This window comes from Osmerus eperlanus, chromosome 15 (genome assembly GCF_963692335.1).
Source record: "Osmerus eperlanus chromosome 15, fOsmEpe2.1, whole genome shotgun sequence".
In the NCBI taxonomy this organism is placed as follows: Eukaryota; Metazoa; Chordata; class Actinopteri; order Osmeriformes; family Osmeridae; genus Osmerus; species Osmerus eperlanus.
Window position 1 is genome coordinate 16,168,413 of NC_085032.1, and position 20,000 is coordinate 16,188,412.

Below are 20,000 nucleotides of genomic sequence, written 5' to 3' on the forward strand. Positions count from 1 at the left end.
GGAGAGAGTGAGGGAGAGAAAGGGATAAACAAAGAAGAGCAGATAATGAGAGAATGAGAGTGAAGAGAGAGAGAGAGAGAGAGAGAGATGAGAGAGAGAAGAGAGAGAGAGAGAGAGAGAGAGAGAGAAGAGAGAGAGAGATAGCAGAGGAACGATAGAGCAGAGGAAAGAAGGCTGAAGGGATTGTGTGAGAGAGGGATGACGTTTGCAAAAGCAAAGGCAACAGATATTTTCCTGCCCTCCTTCCTACCCCCTCTGAGTATTGCTTCCAAACCTCTCTGATTGGTCCAATAAAACTTTAACAAGAGGAAAATAGCAGCTTGGCTTTTCTGGGGTATCTGAAACTGAAGGAGCCAACAGTGTTGTAATTAATCCATCTGATATTAATGTTGTTGCATCGTGCCAGATAGGTGAGATGTCTCCTGTAAAGAAGAGTTCCTTAACTCTATTAGAACTACGCACTTCTGATCCATGATCTACTGCTGTACTTCCTACATGCAACATTTGTGAGAAAAAATATATATAGCTAAATAAATAAAAAGTCAAATGTTACAAACATTGTAGCTACTCCATCGCAGGGTGGTGTGTGTGTGCTAGAGTGTTCAGACGGTCGTTCCAGACTCACCACAAACCTGTCCAGCCCCGGTGCCTCCGGCATTCCCCACGAAGATCCCCGAGCTGGGCTGGAAGCTCAGCGGCGCCGCGCTCCTCCGGAAGGCCACGCGGTGATACTCCTCACAGTCCATGTAGAGCCGCACCTCGGAGCCCTGCACCGTCACCGTGAACCGAGCCCAGCGGCCCGTCAGCTCCCCCAGCTTGAAGGAGGCGGCCTCGCGGGTGCTCTCTTCGCCCGGGTCGCTGTAGTACAGCACCACCCTCTGTGCTCCATCCTCCACCGCAGACAGCGCCACGCCCAGGTGCACCAGCCGCTGGAGGGCGTCGGTGATGGCGAAGAGGACGCCGCCGCGCTGCCGTGCGTGGTGGCTTGGCCGTCACCGTGACAGCGAAGTCGCGGTAGAAGGGGTCGGGGGAGGAAGGAGCGGGCCAGGCGGCCCACGTTGGCGTCCGGGCCGAAGCTGTAGGCGGGGTAACCCTCGTAGCCGGTGATGAAGGAGACAGAGGGGGGGGAGGGGGACGCCAATCAGCTCTGTCAGGTCCAGCTGTACCTGGGAACCACGCTCTGGTGGGGGGGGGAGGGAGTGAGGGGAGAGTGGAGGGGGGAGTGAGAGGGGAGGGAGGGAGGGGGAGTGAGAGGGGGAGGGAGGGAGGGGGGAGTGAGAGGGGAGGGAGGGAGGGAGGGGGAGAGAGTGGAGGGGGAGGGGAGAGGGGAGGGAGTGAGGGGAGAGAGTGGAGGGGGAGGGAGAGGGGAGGGAGGTGGGGAGAGAGTGGAGGGGGAAGGAGGGAGGGGAGAGAGTGGAGGGGGAGTGAGAGGGGAGGGAGTGGGAGTGAGAGGGGAGGGAGAGGGGAGGAAGGGGGAGTGAGAGGGGAGGGGGAGGGGAGGGAGGGGAGGGGAGGGGAGGGGAGGGGAGGGGAGGGGGGGAGGGAGAAGGGAGGGCAAGAAGAGAGAAGGAGAAGAGAATCGAGAGAAGAGAGAGAGAATCGAGAGAGCGATAGAAAGGGGAGAGGGGGGAGAGATAGAGACTTTTTTGAGATACACAATCTGCGAAATTCTAAGGATCTGGCAACATTAGATGAGATGACTTTATATTATAATAACACACTGTTTCCAACACACACAGAGGCACCTTTATGCATTACACACACCACACACACACCACACACACACACGCCAGTCACACTCCCCTCCACACATGGTCCTCATCATTGAGGAGGCTCATGGAACAATCGTGTGTTTTGTGAGTCAAGGTACCAGGACAGAGCCATGCTCATCTGGAAGGTATTAGCGAAGACTAACACATGCGCTGCTTACAGACTGCTCCTGTAAAACAAGCCTAGCACAGTGGGCTAACACTAGGCCCTGGACCCCAATGGGGGGGTGGCTATGCTAGCACACAGCGCCAGCCCTGGTCCTCAATGGGGGGTGGCTATGCTAGCACACAGCGCCAGCCCTGGCTCTCTATGGGGGGTGGCTATGCTAACACACAGCGCCAGCCCTGGTCCCTCAATGGGGGGTGGCTATGCTAACACACACAGAGCTAGCCCTGGCTCTCTATGGGGGGTGGCTATGCTAGCACACAGCGCCAGCCCTGGCTCTCTATGGGGGGTGGCTATGCTAGCACACAGCGCCAGCCCTGGCTCTCTATGGGGGGTGGCTATGCTAACACACACAGAGCTAGCCCTGGCTCTCTATGGGGGGTGGCTATGCTAACACACAGAGCTAGTACTGGTTCTCTATGGGGGGTGGCTATGCTAACACACACAGCGCTAATCTCTGATCCCCAATGGGGGGTGGCTATGCTAACACACACAGAACTAGCCCTGGTTCTCTATGGGGGGTGGCTATGCTAACACACACAGAGCTAGCCCTGGTTCTCTATGGGGGGGTGGCTATGCTAACACACAGAGCGCTAGCCCTGGTTCTCTATGGGGGGGTGCTATGCTAACACACAGAGCGCTAGCTCTGGTCCTCAATGGGGGTGCTATGCTAACACACAGAGCGCTAGCTCTGGTCCTCAATGGGGGTGGCTATGCTAACACACAGAGGGCTAGCTCTGGTCCTCAATGGGGGAGGCTATGCTAGCACACACACCGCTAGCAGTGTGTGTGCTAGCAAGTATCTCGATAGCATGGCCTTCTTACTGTGTTAGCAGTGCTAAGTAAGGTGTGTGCTAGCATAGCCACCACTCATTGAGGACCAATGCTAGTGCTGTGTGTGTGTGTGTTGATCGATGCACTTAAGATAACAATGCTGTTTTTTCTGCACTGTACTTGTTAATATTGTAGTTGAGTTATGGTTGCAGATGTTCCCTCTCCAGACCCAATGACTGAACAGCTGGTGAGATGTGCTGGCCAATGACTGAACAGCTGGTGAGATGTGCTGGCCAATGGCTGAACAGCTGAGAAGGGTGTTGATGCATGCACAGGCTCTGGCAGACAAAGGTTCCCATGATGCAACTGGAAAGTACGGTATGAGGAGCAGGATATGACATCGCTGGGTAAAGGTAGAGGTCGGAGCCCTGATTGGACCAGGACCACAAGGAATCATAAAAGGCAGGATATGACATCACTTCAGTCTCTGAGCAGTTCGCACATATCCGTACGTCGCTTTGGATAAAAATAAATATGTCACACGTAAACGTCAAGTCAGATGTACTTTAACCCTTGTGCTGCCTTCGGGTCACATGACCCAAAGGTTCACAACGAACCATCATTGTGTTTACCCAATTTTACCCAATACAAAAACAAATAAATATAATTTTCTTTTAACCTTCGCAATGTGGGGGGTCTGATACAGCCCGACAGTTAAAAGAAAATGCTTCACTTTGTTTTTGTATGCGGTAAAGTTGTCGCAATACGATGGTGGGTCACAATGACTGATGGGTCAGAATGACCCGAAGATAACACAAGGGTTAAGACCCTGCCGTGTTGAGTGATGACATCATGCTATGGAATCTGCATCAGATGAACAATACAGTAACGATGCATCTTGCAGGGGTGGAAAATACCTGCAAGTTTTAATCAGACCGTAAAAGCTTGTAAGTTCCATCGGAAACATGGGCAAAGACCACTTAACCACCAGTGACAAATCAATCGACAGTGTAAACTTTCCAGATGTGCTAGCCTACGGGTGTCTGGGCTCTGGAGCTGTTATTTGGTGTCTGTGTGTGTATCTGCACACCCACTGACCTGTGTGTGCATGTATTTATCATACCCTGAGTGTGTATTGAGGTTCATGCTGTTTAATTGTAACTTGTCTAACTCTATGCTCTTATGGTTCTTCCCTTTGGGACTTATTTGGTTTTCACAATATATGCTTCATGTTTGGTTACCCACAATGTTTGGGGCTATCTCGTTGTTATGTTCAGTGACCTATGCACTTTTGTAAAGCTCTCTCTTGGAAGTTGCTTTGGATAAAAGCGTCTGCTAAATGCATAAATGTAATGTAATGTATCTGTGTGTGTATCTGTGTGTGTCTGTGTGTCTGTGTGTGTGTCTCTGTGTGTTTGTCTATGTGTGTGTGATTATGTCTGCATGGATATCTTCCAGCATGCTGGAGTGTTTTGTGTTGAGCTCTTCCCTGAACTGTCTCCCTGGAGTGTTGTTTCTCCTGCGTGTGTTGAGGAGTGTGTAATCTCTCTCTCCCCAAAACGTCCCTCTGCGTTGCTTTGTTTTAGCAGCAAGAAGATTGCTGCCATCTGCACACACACACACACACACACCTCTACACACACACATACCATCACACACACACAAAACAATCTCCTAGGCCTTCAATGAAGCACACATAATACCTCATTAGCCTCACCCAGCACATGGAATGCAATGACAATAACATTAAATGAGACAGCTCGATGTTATGGGTTCATGGAAGTGGCTCGCATGCGTCACATGAGCCCTCGGTGACCGTCTGGGCGGGAAAGCAGGGAGCGAGGACAGGGAGCGAGGACAGAGAGCGAGGACAGAGGAGCGAGGACAGAGAGCGAGGACAGAGAGCGAGGACAGGGAGCGAGGACAGAGAGCGAGGACAGAGGAGCGAGGACAGAGAGCGAGGACAGGGAGCGAGGACAGGGAGCGAGGACAGGGAGTGAGGACAGGGAGCGAGGACAGAGAGCGAGGATAGAGGAGCGAGGACAGAGAGCGAGGACAGGGAGCGAGGACAGGGAGCAAGGACAGAGAGCGAGGACAGGGAGCGAGGACAGGGAGCGAGGACAGAGAGCGAGGACAGAGAGTGAGGACAGAGAGCGAGGACAGAGAGCGAGGACAGGGAGCGAGGACAGGGAGCGAGGACAGAGAGCGAGGACAGGGAGCGAGGACAGGGAGCGAGGACAGGGAGCGAGGACAGGGAGCGAGGACAGAGAGCGAGGACAGGGAACGAGGACAGAGGTGGACCTGGTGGCTCACGCCATCCATCAGGTACACATTCTCAGAGTGAGAGTGTGCATGCGTATGTGTGTACATGTGTGTACATGCGTATGTGTGTGTGTATCTGGCTTGAGAAAGCATGCTCACCAAGCCCTCTATCCCTATAGAGAAGGAAGAGGAGGGGGGGGTCACACACACATACAGGCCACACACATATACACAACCACGTACACACAGAACCACAAATACTCACAACCATATGCAGTCACACAGACATCCAGTCCACAACCACATACACAACCACTTACTCATGTGTCCATAAAATATTAGCGTCTGGCTGTCAAAAGCATACAAAGCCTAGCACTTAAAAGTCTCTCAAAAGCTCATTGTTGCCTTCAGTCTGCTCTGAGGTTTGTGGTCAAACCACATGATGATCGACTCCTCTCAAAAGGTCATGTCATGGTGTAATAATGTTAGTCTTCACGTGCCTTCAAAGGGGACTTGTTTTGTGTTTAGTGTTTCATCTGAGCAGTCAGTCAAAGGAAACCTCCGTCCCTTCGACGTCTGTCGTGACTTCGTCACCGATGTGTCTGATTCACACTTCAGGTCCAAAACCAGCCACGCGCGGAGCAGGGATTAGGAGGCGGTGTTAAGCCCGGTGTCTGTATGCTCAGCTGACGTCCAGGCAGCCAGGTGAGCGATGGCCCTTCGTTAGCACAAAGCTCGTCTGTTAGCGCCGACTCACAGCAGAGTCAATACGAGCATGGGCTAGCTAAGGCTAACGCAAACATGTACTCACCCTGATCAAAAGCTCACAGCACTTAGCCTGAGATGAATGAACACCTCTGGAGTCCGGCTTGCAGCTAGCATACTGTACATGCTGGCAGAAACACAGGATTAATGTGCTTGGCTCGCGGACGTGATTTAAGATAGAATGGTGTACTTAGTTCTGTGTTGAGGAAACCTCACCCTACAGTAAATAAGGAGTTCCACTCTGCGAACCAGAGGAATTATAATCACGCCATGCCGCCAAGCGTATGGTTGAGACGGCCGTGTTTACAAAGCAAGACAGAACTGGAACATACTGACACAGGGTGACTGGGTCCAAACGCAGAGGCAAGCCCATAACCGAACACTCATCCGTCCAATCAGCCTAGGGACCAGGAACGAGCTACCGCTACAGTCACAGCTTCACGGGCTACTGGACGCCCTGGTGAAGCCGTGCTACCATGTAAACACCGTCTACAGAAGGTCCCACAGACAAGACTGGAAGATTAGTGTCTCTGGTTAGAAATCAGTCTCGAGGTTCTGTGAGTGCAGACATGCATGCAGAACAAATCTGTTTAACTAAGAACAGCCGGTACTCAGAGATGGCAAAATTACACACATCCTTCACTCAACTAGAAGTAGGCCTACAGATATTCATGTTTAATTAAAAAGACTGGTAAAAGTTGAAGTGCTGATTACACTTTTCCCTCCCTCCCTCCCTCCCTCCCTCCCTCCCTCCCTCCCTCCCTCCCTGGAGTGTTATCTCTGCACCTCATGCTGACCCTCCACCAGCCTGGCTTGGGCTCCTATCGCAAAAAGGGAGAACATTTTCCACAGCACAGTCAGCGAGAACCGTTCTGACGCTGACCCGGGCTCCACAGATCCAAGCAGCAGATAAATACATAACGCAGAGTTGTTGTTTTTTTACAGCTCTTTAAGTTCAGAAGGTATGAAAAGAGCCAGATGTTCGCAGGAATCTGAAGGGGACGTTTCACCCACACTCTGGCCCGCTGCCAGGACACTAACAGGCTCTCTCCTGGTCCTCAGCACAGTCATTCTCACCACATCCATGAACAATGAACTCCTCTTTTTTTCTCTCCTTCGACATGTTTACGGTCCTCCGGGGAGATGGTGGGTATTTTTCCGGCGAGATTTATGGCATTTTATCGTTCGGAAAGACTTGAAGTGGCATGAAACGGGCTGGAAACAGTAGAAATTACAAGTGGAGATGTCAGGATCTGTTTTCAGAGATTGGTCCATCGATCATGCTTGACTGCAGGTTGGGGGAAGTGGCTCTGTGTGTCTGAAAGGGGAGATTTGGAGATCTCTATCTGGCTGCAGAGAGGAGCTGCATGCTTCTGATTCACCTGATTCACATAGCACTGTGTTTATTTGTTCTCCATAGAGTGTGGAGGTGTGCATGTACATGTGCATGTGTGGGTGTGTGCATGCAGGGTTCTCAAGCTCCACACATTGACCATGAGACACACGCATTTCAGGCCGTTCACACGCTCTAGTGCCACACCTAGCATTTCTCACGCTGAGAAGGCAATGCCAGCCAACTTGTCCTGCTAATGTTGTATTCATTAATGGTCGCACGAGTGAAGTGCTTCAGTGACTGTACGTTCGTTACTAGGTAAGCAACATAGACGCGAACACACGTGAAAGCTTGTCTGGGGGGAATCTCACTCCAAGCTTTTGATAAAACTTGACGACCCTGTGCATGTATGTGTGCATGTATGTGTGCATGTGTGGGTGTGTGTACGTGTGCATGTGTGTGTGTGTGTGTGTATGTGCATGTGTGTGTGTGAAAGCTCCAAAACGACTATTTGGCTCAATCAGAGCTTCGAGGGGCCTGAAAGACAACACGTCACTCTTGGTCGTTCACTGAAGTCCTCAGTTGACCCAAGACCCACCCTAGCTCTGTTAAGATCCCTTCACCCCTCCCTCTCCTCCAGGGCCAGACACATATCAGCAGTCAGCAGGGAACAGGGCCGGTCCAGGGAGTTTCCACAAGGCCATTACCAAAGGCAGTCGCGTCGTGCCGAGGGCCCTCTGGACAGGAAGTGGTCACGAGACACTAGCGAGTGACATCACCTCGTTCCACTAGCTGGTCATTGTTAGTGAAGCTTCCTGATAGGTTCTGCTGGTCTTCCCAGACAGGTGAGCAGGTGAGCAGGGGTGCTGTGTGTGCTGGGGGTGCAGGTCTCTCAGGTGAGAACAGCAAGAGAGCATGGAGCCTGTGTCCTAGGGCTGTAGGTTTTGAGAGAGGGGGGAGGGGCGAGGGGGTTTAAATATCTGGACTGAAATGTCCTGTTCTCTCCTGTTGTATTTCCTGTATGTGCAGTCTGGTTCGAATACAAACACAACAACACACGCGCACACACACCACTCGCACACACACAGACCACACACACTCAGATGTACAGACACTCATACCACACACACACACAGATTGAAGGAGCCCCCCAGGGAGGCAGAGTGAGACGGGTGGTTCTTGGGGAGAGGGGGAGGTAGGAGAGAGGGGAAGGGTGGAGAGAGGGGAAGGGAGGAGAGAGGGGAAGGGAGGAGAGAGGGGAAGGGAGGAGAGAGGGGAAGGGAGGAGAGAGGGGGAGGTAGGAGAGAGGGGAAGGGAGGAGAGAGGGGAAGGGTGGAGAGAGGGGAAGGGAGGAGAGAGGGGAAGGGAGGAGAGAGGGGGAGGTAGGAGAGAGGGGAAGGGAGGAGAGAGGGGGAGGGAGGAGAGAGGGGAAGGGAGGAGAGAGGGGAAGGGAGGAGAGAGGGGAAGGGTGGAGAGAGGGGAAGGGAGGAGAGAGGGGAAGGGAGGAGAGAGGGGAAGGGAGGAGAGAGGGGAAGGGAGGAGAGAGGGGAAGGGAGGAGAGAGGGGGAGGTAGGAGAGAGGGGAAGGGAGGAGAGAGGGGGAGGGAGGAGAGAGGGGAAGGGAGGAGAGAGGGGAAGGGAGGAGAGAGGGGAAGGGAGGAGAGAGGGGGAGGTAGGAGAGAGGGGAAGGGAGGAGAGAGGGGAAGGGAGGAGAGAGGGGGAGGGAGGAGAGAGGGGAAGGGAGGAGAGAGGGGGAGGTAGGAGAGAGGGGAAGGGAGGAGAGAGGGGGAGGGAGGAGAGAGGGGAAGGGAGGAGAGAGGGGAAGGGTGGAAGGGAGGAGGAAGGAGAGGGGGGAACATTCTTGTGTCGTATCCAACATTCATGCAGAACAAGGTTGGCTTCTTCTGCGGAGTGAGAGCTGCACCCCTGGTGGTCCAAGCACCGCTCCACATCTACCACTTTTACATTTTAGTCGTTTACGTTTAAAGCAATGTACAAATACTGCATGTTGAAAGTTCAGCAGAAGAAGAATGATCAGAAGAGTATAGTTCTAACAGTATAGAAGAGTATAGTTTTTTATTTACCAGGCACAGCGCAAGACAACAACAATAATATCTCGACTACAAGAGTGCAGGTCAGAATGCAGAACATGAGAGGTCCTCATGCGACCAGTGGAACAGGACTATAGAACATGACAGTACCTAAGGGGGAAGGGGCAGGGGGGCCGGGGGGGGCCTTGTGTAAACAGCAAGCTGTTCCAGAAGCCCGCCTCCTTTGTTTGAGCAGCTGGGGGGGGCAGCACTCGGACCAAAGTGTTGGAGGAAACGACGGCCACGCTGAAACTGCTGCCTGTCTTTGGCAGCTTGCCTCCACACACCCTCCCCTCAGGGTCCTGCTGCTGGAGAGAGAGCGTGAACACCCCACGCCTCAGAGAGAGAGGGAGGCGGGGCGAGGGGAGGGGAGAGAGAGCGTGAAAACCCCACGCCTCAGAGAGAGAGGGAGGCGGGGCGAGGGGAGGGGAGAGAGAGCGTGAAAACCCCACGCCTCAGAGAGAGAGGGAGGCGGGGCGAGGGGAGGGGAGAGAGAGCGTGAACACCCCACGCCTCAGAGAAAGAGGGAGGCGGGGCAAGGGGAGGGGAGAGGGAGGGGAGAGTGACTGACAGGAATAGAGAGCGACAGATAAAGAACGAGAGTGTAGCGGGAAAGTGAAAAAAGTTAGAAAGCAGGGAGTGGATGGGGAGGGGATGACTGACAGGAAGAGAGAGAGGGGATGATTGACAGGAAGTGAGAGGGGGGATGACTGACAGGAAGTGAGAGAGGGGGGATGACTGACAGGAAGAGAGAGAGGGGATGACTGACAGGAAGAGAGAGAGGGGATGACTGACAGGAAGAGAGAGAGGGGATGACTGACAGGAAGAGAGAGAGGGGATGACTGACAGGAAGTGAGAGAGGGGGGATGACTGACAGGAAGAGAGAGAGGGGATGACTGACAGGAAGTGAGAGAGGGGATGACTGACAGGAAGAGAGAGAGGGGATGATTGACAGGAAGAGAGAGAGGGGATGACTGACAGGAAGTGAGAGAGGGGATGACTGACAGGAAGTGAGAGAGGGGGGATGACTGACAGGAAGAGAGAGAGGGGATGACTGACAGGAAGAGAGAGAGGGGATGACTGACAGGAAGAGAGAGAGGGGATGACTGACAGGAAGAGAGAGAGGGGATGACTGACAGGAAGACAGAGAGGGGATGACTGACAGGAAGAGAGAGAGGGGATGACTGACAGGAAGAGAGAGAGGGGATGACTGACAGGAAGACAGAGAGGGGATGACTGACAGGAAGAGAGAGAGGGGATGACTGACAGGAAGAGAGAGAGGGGATGACTGACAGGAAGAGAGAGAGAGCAGTGAGAAAGAGAAAGAGAGAAAGCGAAAGAACAAACGAGAAAGCAAGGGAGGGAGACAGAATGAAAAGGGGGGAGAGAGAGACCTGTAGTACACTATAACACCACATGGGCCATCCCTCCACGGGGGTTTGTCTTCAGCAGTCGTTCAAAACTCCTTAACCTCCCTCCTCCTGTGTTGAACATCCTTAATGTGTTCTTTTTTTCTCGTTTTCCAGCGAAGGGAGACCTTCCCTGGCTCAGCAACACAGTCAGAGGATCTGTCTATTTTCATCACTGTGCTCACACACACACACACGGGGTCAGTAGCTTTCCAAGCTACTCCTGTGGGGGGGGGGGGGGGTAATGTTCTCTCAAGACCAGAGAGAGACCATCTGGCCTGGCTGGCTCTGATAGAGAGCGGGAGGGAGGGAGGGAGGGAGGGAGGGAGGGAGGGAGGGAGAGAGAGAGAGAGAGAGAGAGAGAGAGAGAGAGAGAGAGAGAGAGAGAGAGGGAGAGAGGGAGGGAGGGAGGGAGGGAGGGAGGGAGAGAGAGAGAGAGAGAGAGAGAGAGAGAGAGAGAGAGAGAGAGAGAGAGAGAGAGAGAGAGAGAGGGAGAGAGGGAGAGAGGGAGGGAGGGAGGGAGGGAGGGAGGGAGGGAGGGAGGGAGGGGGAAGGTGGAACGGAGCTCGTCCAATCCACTCACAGGACTTCGACTTTAGTGTTCCATTTCCACGGCGTTATGATTGTTGTGAAATTAAGACGTTTGATTTGTCAGAGCTTTTGAGCAGTCTCCCACCTCCTCCCTGCAACCAGAGAGATGAACGACCTCATGATCAACCATCACATGAGGTCATAGGTCAAAGGTCGCAAGTCAAACTCGTCATGAGATACTTGGAAGTTCAAGCTAGAGTACTTACAAATACATTTGAAATGTACTCTTGGGAAAAGAAAACAGGAAAACAGGAGTGAACACACTACATCCTTAAAAGGCCTCAGTCAGAACCTGGGCCCCGGCCAGAAAACATGTTTTCATTTATTCGTTTCTCTGATTGACTCACAAGAGCTCTTAATAAAAGCTGAAAATATCACAACCACGGCCAATCTAACGCAGTTCTCTCAGTCACCCGTAGCTGCTCTGCTCGGAGGCAGGGGTCAGGGGTCAGGATGGCGAGCAGGGGTCAGGATGGCTCCGAACGCTCTCATGCAGAGGACGTCTGAAGACAGAAGCCTCAGGTACTTACGACAGTGTGTCAAAGCCACTGCAATGGAACTCTATGTATAATTATAATTATAATTCTGTGTCTCAAATTCAAATCCTCACAGTTTGGGTGCAATACTTGCCAACCGTGATCGAGACCCCTCAGAGCCTGAAGGAAAGATTCCCTGTGGACTGCACAGTGTGTGAACTCCTCTACACCAACAGATGGTTCTTATCTCACAACTCCCTGAGAGAGTAACGGCCACATCTCCCGGGGAATGAAACCCTGCTGTGTAGGATGACGACCTCTGGTCGCCAGCCCCTGAAGTCGATCCGTTTTAGAACTTGTCATCTCTCCTGTCCAGGAAGCCGTAACCCAGGAGATACCTGTTAGCCGGTAGCCGTTAACGCTCCTAAATCTCCTCTGTGAGTACCGGACGGCAGCAGACCCACCATGGCGGCGCTTTGATCCCAGACCGTGCAGGAGACCTGAGCCCTGCTTCCCTTCGGCCAGGACGTAGACCAGCAACGTGAAGACACCTGGACGTAAACCAGCAACGTGAAGACACCAGGACGTAAACCAGCAATGTGAAGACACCAGGAGGTAAACCAGAAACATGAAGACATCAGGAGGTAAACCAGCAACGTGAAGACACCAGGAGGTAAACCAGCAACGTGAAGACACCTGGACGTAAACCAGCAACGTGAAGACACCAGGACGTAAACCAGCAACGTGAAGACACCAGGAGGTAAACCAGCAACGTGAAGACACCAGGAGGTAAACCAGCAACGTGAAGACACCAGGAGGTAAACCAGCAACGTGAAGACACCTGGACGTAAACCAGCAACGTGAAGACACCTGGACGTAAACCAGCAACGTGAAGACACCAGGACGTAAACCAGCAACGTGAAGACACCTGGACGTAAACCAGCAACGTGAAGACACCTGGACGTAAACCAGCAACGTGAAGACACCAGGACGTAAACCAGCAACGTGAAGACACCAGGACGTAGACCAGCAACGTGAAGACACCAGGACGTAAACCAGCAACGTGAAGACACCAGGACGTAAACCAGCAACGTGAAGACACCAGGAGGTAAACCAGCAACGTGAAGACACCAGGAGGTAAACCAGCAACGTGAAGACACCAGGAGGTAAACCAGCAACGTGAAGACACCAAGAAGGTAGTGAAGAAGATGATCGCCTGAGTAGATGTCTGGCAGGTTTACTGAAGACCGTACACACACACACCCCACCTCCTCTTCCTGATTCAATAAAGAGGTCCACCCTTGTCACAGACATTAACAACCCTAACCCTGGCCAGAGGTCAGAGGTCATAGTCTCTCCTTTACAACCTCTCCAGAGTAAAGATGTTCTACTCCTTCACGACCCAGACTCCCCCGTTGGGTAACTGAAGGAGTGGGGGTATTTGTTTGTGTGGGTAAAAAAAAGTCATTCTTACCATTCAGAATTACTTTTGGATGAGAGTGGATGAGTGACCAAAAGTTAGCGTAATATAAGCATTAGTGTGAACATTTCCCGAATTTAAAACGCAGACATAGTGACCCTGAACACAGCTTCCTAACTCCACAGGGACCACTCTCACTCAGACCACACTGTCCCGGCTCCTCGCTCTGCTTCAGACTCTGGAAAACAGAACCACATGCCCCAGCCTGGATCCCCTTCACTAAGGCATGCTCACAACGTCTGTGATGAAGCCATTACACAGCAGAGACCAAGGAGAGATGAAGTCAGATTATGTTACAAAACAAGGAATGGATACTGCTCAGTGGCATAACTCATTTGATTGCAGTTCAAGAGGTCACAGGTTCAAATCCCCCGCGTACTGTAAGTCGCTTTGGATAAAAGTGTCTCTGAGTGTCTCTACTAAACGGATACATTATTGAGGGAAGGATGGTTATACCAGGCTGTCAGATACCCCCATCCCCCCCAAATCCACCCCCCGTTACCCCCCAGATCCACTCTCCAGCACCAGGCTTAACCCATAGCCCCATCCTGCCCTACCCTGCCCTGGAAGAGCTCCCATGCCTCCGCTGTGGGTGATGTCTGGTAAGAAGAGCAGCATTTACAGTAACTCATCTACGTTTAGGATCGTTATTTTCTCTGTTTGTCGGCTTCAGGGGCTTGATGATCTGCCTTTTTCCACCAGCTGAAGGAGTCGGTGATAGATTCATTTAGACACACTCACACAAACACTCGCACACACACAGACATGCACAGTTGCATGGTTGTGACAGTGTGGTGACAGCATTGTTCACCCTGGTGTATGAGCAGGAAGCCTGACCTAATGCGTGATGTTCCAGGTCGAGGGCTGTGGCATGGCCTGGCTGTGAGACAGGACACATGACCGATAGCTCCTCAGATCTGGGATTGGGGTCACTTTCCCACAGAGTCAGTTTCACTGTTTATAGTGTTTCCGCCAATTAAGAAATAGAGAGAAAGGAATACGATAGACTGAAAGAAAGGAAATATCTGTTCTTTGTTTTTTCAGGCTGACAGAAGGGGGAACGGGGGAGAATTTAGAGCAAACTGTTGATTCTCTTTGCGATGAGGTTTCAGGAAGTGACTCGACGGTACGCTGTCACATCTCACAAACAACACAGCTGCCCTCCAGCTGCACATACTCTCACTCTCTCTCAACCTCTCTCTCGTTTTACTCTTTATCTCTGTCTTTCTTCATCTCTCTCTTTCAACATCTCACTTTCTCTCTTTCTCTCTCTCGCTTAATCTCTTTCTCTCTGTTCTAAACCCAACAGCAACCATACACAGCGTACTAATCATTAGAGAAGCAGCACAGCTTGCTTGGGGCCAGAGATAAGTGTAGGACACTCATTCCCATGCCCAGCCGGGCAGCTGTGAGGGGCGTCAGGGAGGTGAAGGCTACCTCCAGACAGACTGACCCAGGGATGTTGTGTATGGGACGATAGCCTATAAAATCTCCACACGAAACCACAATGACTCATTATCTCCACCCAAAATGAAACAAACATTGTTATCTGCCGTGTACATAGTCTCAGCCAAGACTCTGACCAAACAAGCCGAGATCAAAGTGTAGGATGGTGACAGAAATCAACGAAGACACACAACATGTTCATTATTGACCCAGACACACAGCAATACACATCCTAGCCCTGACCTTTATCTGAAGCTTAGCCCTAACCTTGGTCCTAACCCTAACCCCCTTCCCTGGCCCACATACTAACATTAACCTTAAGCCTGGACCCAACCCCAACAGCGGACTCTTGCACGTGTCTCCCAGGTCGTTCCTATCTGACGGACGTTTTCCAGGCCGTTATAAATAACCTCGTCCTGTTTCCTCCATCCTGGTCGCTATGGTGCCACCCCAGGACACACACCACTGGCCCGACGCGAAAAACAAACATCCAAGCCCCCTGAATGACGTTACCTTCCGTACTGAGTGACGGAGGAAAAACGAAGACGCGCTGTTTTACTCGGCACAAGTCCTCCGAATTACTGAGAAAAACCGTGCATCAAAGCCTTCTGACTGCTGGCCGCTGGCCGCTGGCCGCTGGCTTCTGGCTTCTGGCCAAACAAGCGAGAAGCCCTTTGATGGCCAGAGCTTTGATTTCACCGGGACTGATTAATTAAAGATACGAGAGCTTAATTGAGATTAATGAAAAGATGAAACCCGTAAAGTGGTCTTTAGAGAATTAGGGAACAAAGAGAAGAGTCCATTAAAAGCATCTTAAGTGTTTGTTAGTTTTTTTATTAAAGACAGGAGAGGCTGTTTAATTATGGACAGGCGGTAACACTCATTCAAAATCTGCAAATATGACTGCAAATGTCTCCGCCAGTTCAAGCGCACACAAACCCTTTTGGCACATCAGTTAGTATTGTAAACACTCCGCCACTGGCGAAACATTATACACACCTGGCTCTATTTTTGCGTAGGAGTCCTATGAAATCAGGAGATTAGTTGTGAGTGAAAGGGTACCAGTGCAATATCCAGTTTGGAAGTTCATGTTTTGCTTTGTAGTTTAGTGCACTTCACTGTAGTTCTAAATGACTCATTATAGACTTAAAGCAGTGATGTAATTTGCTGAGTTAGGGTAGTGGTAATCATTAGAATTTCCTTTCTTTTGCTATTCAGAAACCATAACTCAACCACATAAAAGGATGTTTTATTTTTGTTTTTTTTGTGAGCTGATGATGTTTATCGATATATAACAGCTGGACGTGGTCAGAAGAGCCTAGGCCTATAGTCATTCCCCTCCTCTCTTCCTGTGTTTTGGTTCCTTCCTGGTTACATTGTGTTGTGGAGGGTCATCTATCTCACCCAACAACATCTGTCTAAATACAGACACTGCAGATCATAGTGGGGTGTTTTTTCAGCTTCCTGTTAGTAAATTCCTGCGGGGAGAAGCCACCAGGATGCTAGCGTTAGCATGGAAACCACCACCAGGATGCTAGCGTTAGCATGGAAACCACCACCAGGATGCTAGCGTTAGCATGGAAACCACCACCAGGATGCTAGCGTTAGCGTGGAAACCACCACCAGGATGCTAGCGTTAGCATGGAAACCACCACCAGGATGCGAGCGTTGACGTGGAAACCATCACCCTGGACCTCAGCTGCATGCAGCCAGGAGAGGCCTCAGGGCTGCAGTCACATGACTTTAGGACGGATTCATTCAGTTTTATCTGGCACTTTTATTCCTTAGTGACGTACAGGGAAGGATTTGAACCTGAAATCTAAACTTTGATCGGCAGTCAGATGCTCTAAACATGAGCTCCCCCCATCCCTATGATAACCGTAGCTGCACGTAGCATGAACGTAGCTGCACGTAGCATGAACGTAGCTGCACGTAGCATGAACGTAGCTGCACGTAGCATGAACGTAGCTGCACGTAGCATGAACGTAGCTGCACGTAGCATGAACGTAGCTGCACGTAGCATGAACGTAGCTGCACGTAGCATGAACGTAGCTGCACGTAGCATGAACGTAGCTGCACGTAGCATGAACGTAGCTGCACGTAGCATGAACGTAGCTGCACGTAGCATGAACGTAGCTGCACGTAGCATGAACGTAGCTGCACGTAGCATGAACGTAGCTGCACGTAGCATGAACGTAGCTGCACGTAGCATGAACGTAGCTGCACGTAGCATGAACGTAGCTGCACGTAGCATGAACGTAGCGTGACGTCGCATGAATGTAGCAGAAACTTACCATGACCTAGTAAACATCTAGCATCACGTAGCATGAATGTAGCATGCTAGTGTAGCCAGTGGCGAAAATCTGCTATCAACTTTGGGGGGGACAATTATATGACAATTTCTCAAAACAATTCCTGAGGGGGACACCAAAATTACTGCTGTAACACAGCACATTAAAAAAGCGCCATTGTGTCCATAATCAGCAAAGCGCTTTCATTGCGTATTATTAATATTATTGAAATTACATAGTTATGTTTTACAGTGATTTATTGGGGGGGACAAATCATATTTTTCCCAGGATGGGGGGGTTGGGGAAGAGCTAGCTTTTATTTGGCATAGCTGGTAGTGGTCGCGCTTGGGAAGTCAGAGATGGCGTGTTGAATTCTCAGTGAAGGATGAACACGGTCCAGAAAACTCTGACAGAACTTGCAAGACCACGTCTGTTGCATACACAGACACAATGCACGAGGAGTACTAACAACCACTACACTAGCATGACAAAACACACTTGTGGTATGATGTCACACACAAAGCAGCTGTATTCTAACCTCATGATGTCATTTCAAAAGACGAGGAATGCGTTCTGTATATATTTACACAAACCTATAAATATCCTCAGAGTTGATGCCTGGCCTGTTGTAAATGCTGGTGAAACAGTTTATGTTTAGATTTGGAGAAGTGACTGGCCTTTTCCCTCTCCCTCCTAATGGACTGGGTACAAGAGGTGGTGTTGCTGTACAAGGCAGCAGATATAACCTGTCTGAGAAGTTTCCAGAACGCTCTCCAGAGGCTTGTGCCCTGGTGCCAGGGACAGGCTAGTATCAGCTACAGATCTGGCTTACACAGACACTAGGCCTCCATCCATCCATCCCTCCATTCATTCAATCATTCATTCATGTACTTCTTTCTAAGATAAAAATAATATCCAGTTGTTGGTGTGATGGTCTTGGAACTCGCATTACAGCATAAAACAAGCCTGTAACCTTGAAACCACGAAAAGCACACAACGTACTTACTGTAAGTCGCTCTGGATAAGAGCGTCTGCTAAATGACTAAATGTAAATGTAGATACAGTGTTGAAGTGTGTATCTTGGGATGTAATTATGAGGGGGTCAGATGGCTGAGCGGTTAGGGAATCAGGCTTTTAATCAGAAGGTTGCTGGTTTGATTCTGGCCGTGTCAAATGACGTTGTGTCCTTGGGCAAGGCACTTCACCCTATTTGCCTCGGGGGGAATGTCCCTGTACTTACTGTAAGTCGCTCTGGATAAGAGCGTATGCTAAATGACTAAATGTAATATACACAGACATACACACACACACACATGCAAACACATACACACACATGCAAACACACGTCAACCACACGTCAACCACGCATCATCATTCCCAGGTTTATGAATGACACTCATGCCCGGTTGCTGTGGTTACCCTGGCCTGAGCCTAGCAAGACTGAGCTGTAATTTCCCCTCGTCATCATCATTAGACACTGTTAAAACAACACACTTTAGTTTACTGCTGCTGATTCCTTCAGAGCGACGTGCCTGTCTTCCATTACACTTAGGCTACACTTTATTAATGTAGCAGACGCTTTTATCCCGAGCAAATAGCGCATGTAGAAGGTACAGAACAGAATCAAGGATCAGAGGTGCGATTAGAAGTGTTAAACACAGGGCGACAGTAAAAATCTTAGATCTAAATGAGACTGCACGCCTACAATGCTTTGAGACGCATCGACGTGTCTGTCGTTGAGAGCCGATGTCTAGTCACCTGTGTGGCTCGACTGTCGGTTGGAAATGTTCAGTTGTCACTTGTCCCGATTACAGAGAATGTGTGCCATGTGTGCGGCAGATGGAGAGAGAGCGCTGTGTGAGCAGACTGCAACATTCCACCTCCGGCACCGCTCCTTTGTCATTACCAGAAACTACGGTCAAACGTGATTGCTGTAAGGATCGAAAATTTCACAGTGCCCGCTGAGCCTTAAAGTAAATCAACTCAATCTGTTTATGTAGGCCTGCTTATAAAACCTAATCTCGGCACATTAAAGAATCGAAACGGACAAAGTAATTACAGTGTAGTCGTTATTATTAACGAATGTAAAACGAATTAGTAATGTAATCTTGTAAAAATGCTGAATCACAGGTGAGACATGAGGTCTGTTCCTCGAGGCAAATGACGTGTGTCTGGCTGTGGCTTTTATACCCCAGATTAACGAGCGTTTACACACCTACGAACCTCCGTGTGAGAATCCCGCAAGGGACGGTTTAATGAGGTCTCCACAACGCAAACAAATAACAACGGATGGAGAAACTCTCAGGTATTTCCAGTTGGACACGAAAACCAGCCCTGTTTTTGGGGAATCTATTATTTAACAAACAATCTCAGAAACATCTCAATTGAAAACTCAAAGCTCCAGATCCCCACTGAAAGAGAAGCACCACGTGAAGCCTTGACAGTGGCTTAATTTCAACAAATACACAGACATGGGTGGTTTCTATGGTGACAGGTCTGTTTTTAAGAATATTTAGCCTACTGCATTTAAGTGCCTGGAAATATTTGTCCCCGATGATCTATCTGGCATTTGGAGAACGCTGCTTGCCTTTTCTCCTCTCCTCAGAGTGAATCATCACAGCTCTTAGGCTTATGGAAATGGCAAAAAGACAAAGAGCTGACACTGTCCCGGTTCCACGGGGTCTACAGTACAGAGCAGGCGGGAGGAAACTGGGAAATTACAGTTTTTCCTCCCTAAATTCTCCTCAGTCAAAAGCGATTTTCCATAGCAATTTATTGACATTGTTTTAATAAAAAGAAAAGTGTTTTTCTTTGCCTTTGAGCACGAGCCAGAAGGGTTACGTCTCCTAAAATGACAGACCTTCTGTTAAAAGATGAGTTTGTGATTGATATACGGGGAAAAGTGCAGTCCCATATCGTTGAATGGGGTCAAAACAAAGGAGCCATTGTGATGTTGTCTCCAAGAGGTCATTAGAACGTCCAGAGCATCTGAATTCCTTTGCGCTGACGCGGGGTGGCATGCCTGGTAAGTGACCTGTCCATCAATCCTCACCACTCACAGAGTGAACCCCACAACAACCTGACATTAACCTTAGCTGACGCTGAGGCGAAATATGACCAAAAAAAACTGTTTTCAGTTGACATTGTAT

General features: G+C 50.3%; 1 protein-coding gene across 1 annotated transcript in view; it reads right to left on the reverse strand.

Annotated features, from left to right (window-relative positions):
* The window catches only part of LOC134035386 (collagen alpha-1(XVIII) chain-like), a 37,150-nt gene that overhangs the window by 16,277 nt on the left and 873 nt on the right, over window positions 1-20,000 (reverse strand). Inside the window, 5 exon segments of the mRNA XM_062480380.1 lie at window positions 626-643; window positions 645-977; window positions 979-1,029; window positions 1,031-1,126; window positions 1,128-1,180. Coding sequence (XP_062336364.1) covers window positions 626-643; window positions 645-977; window positions 979-1,029; window positions 1,031-1,126; window positions 1,128-1,180 — 551 coding nt within the window.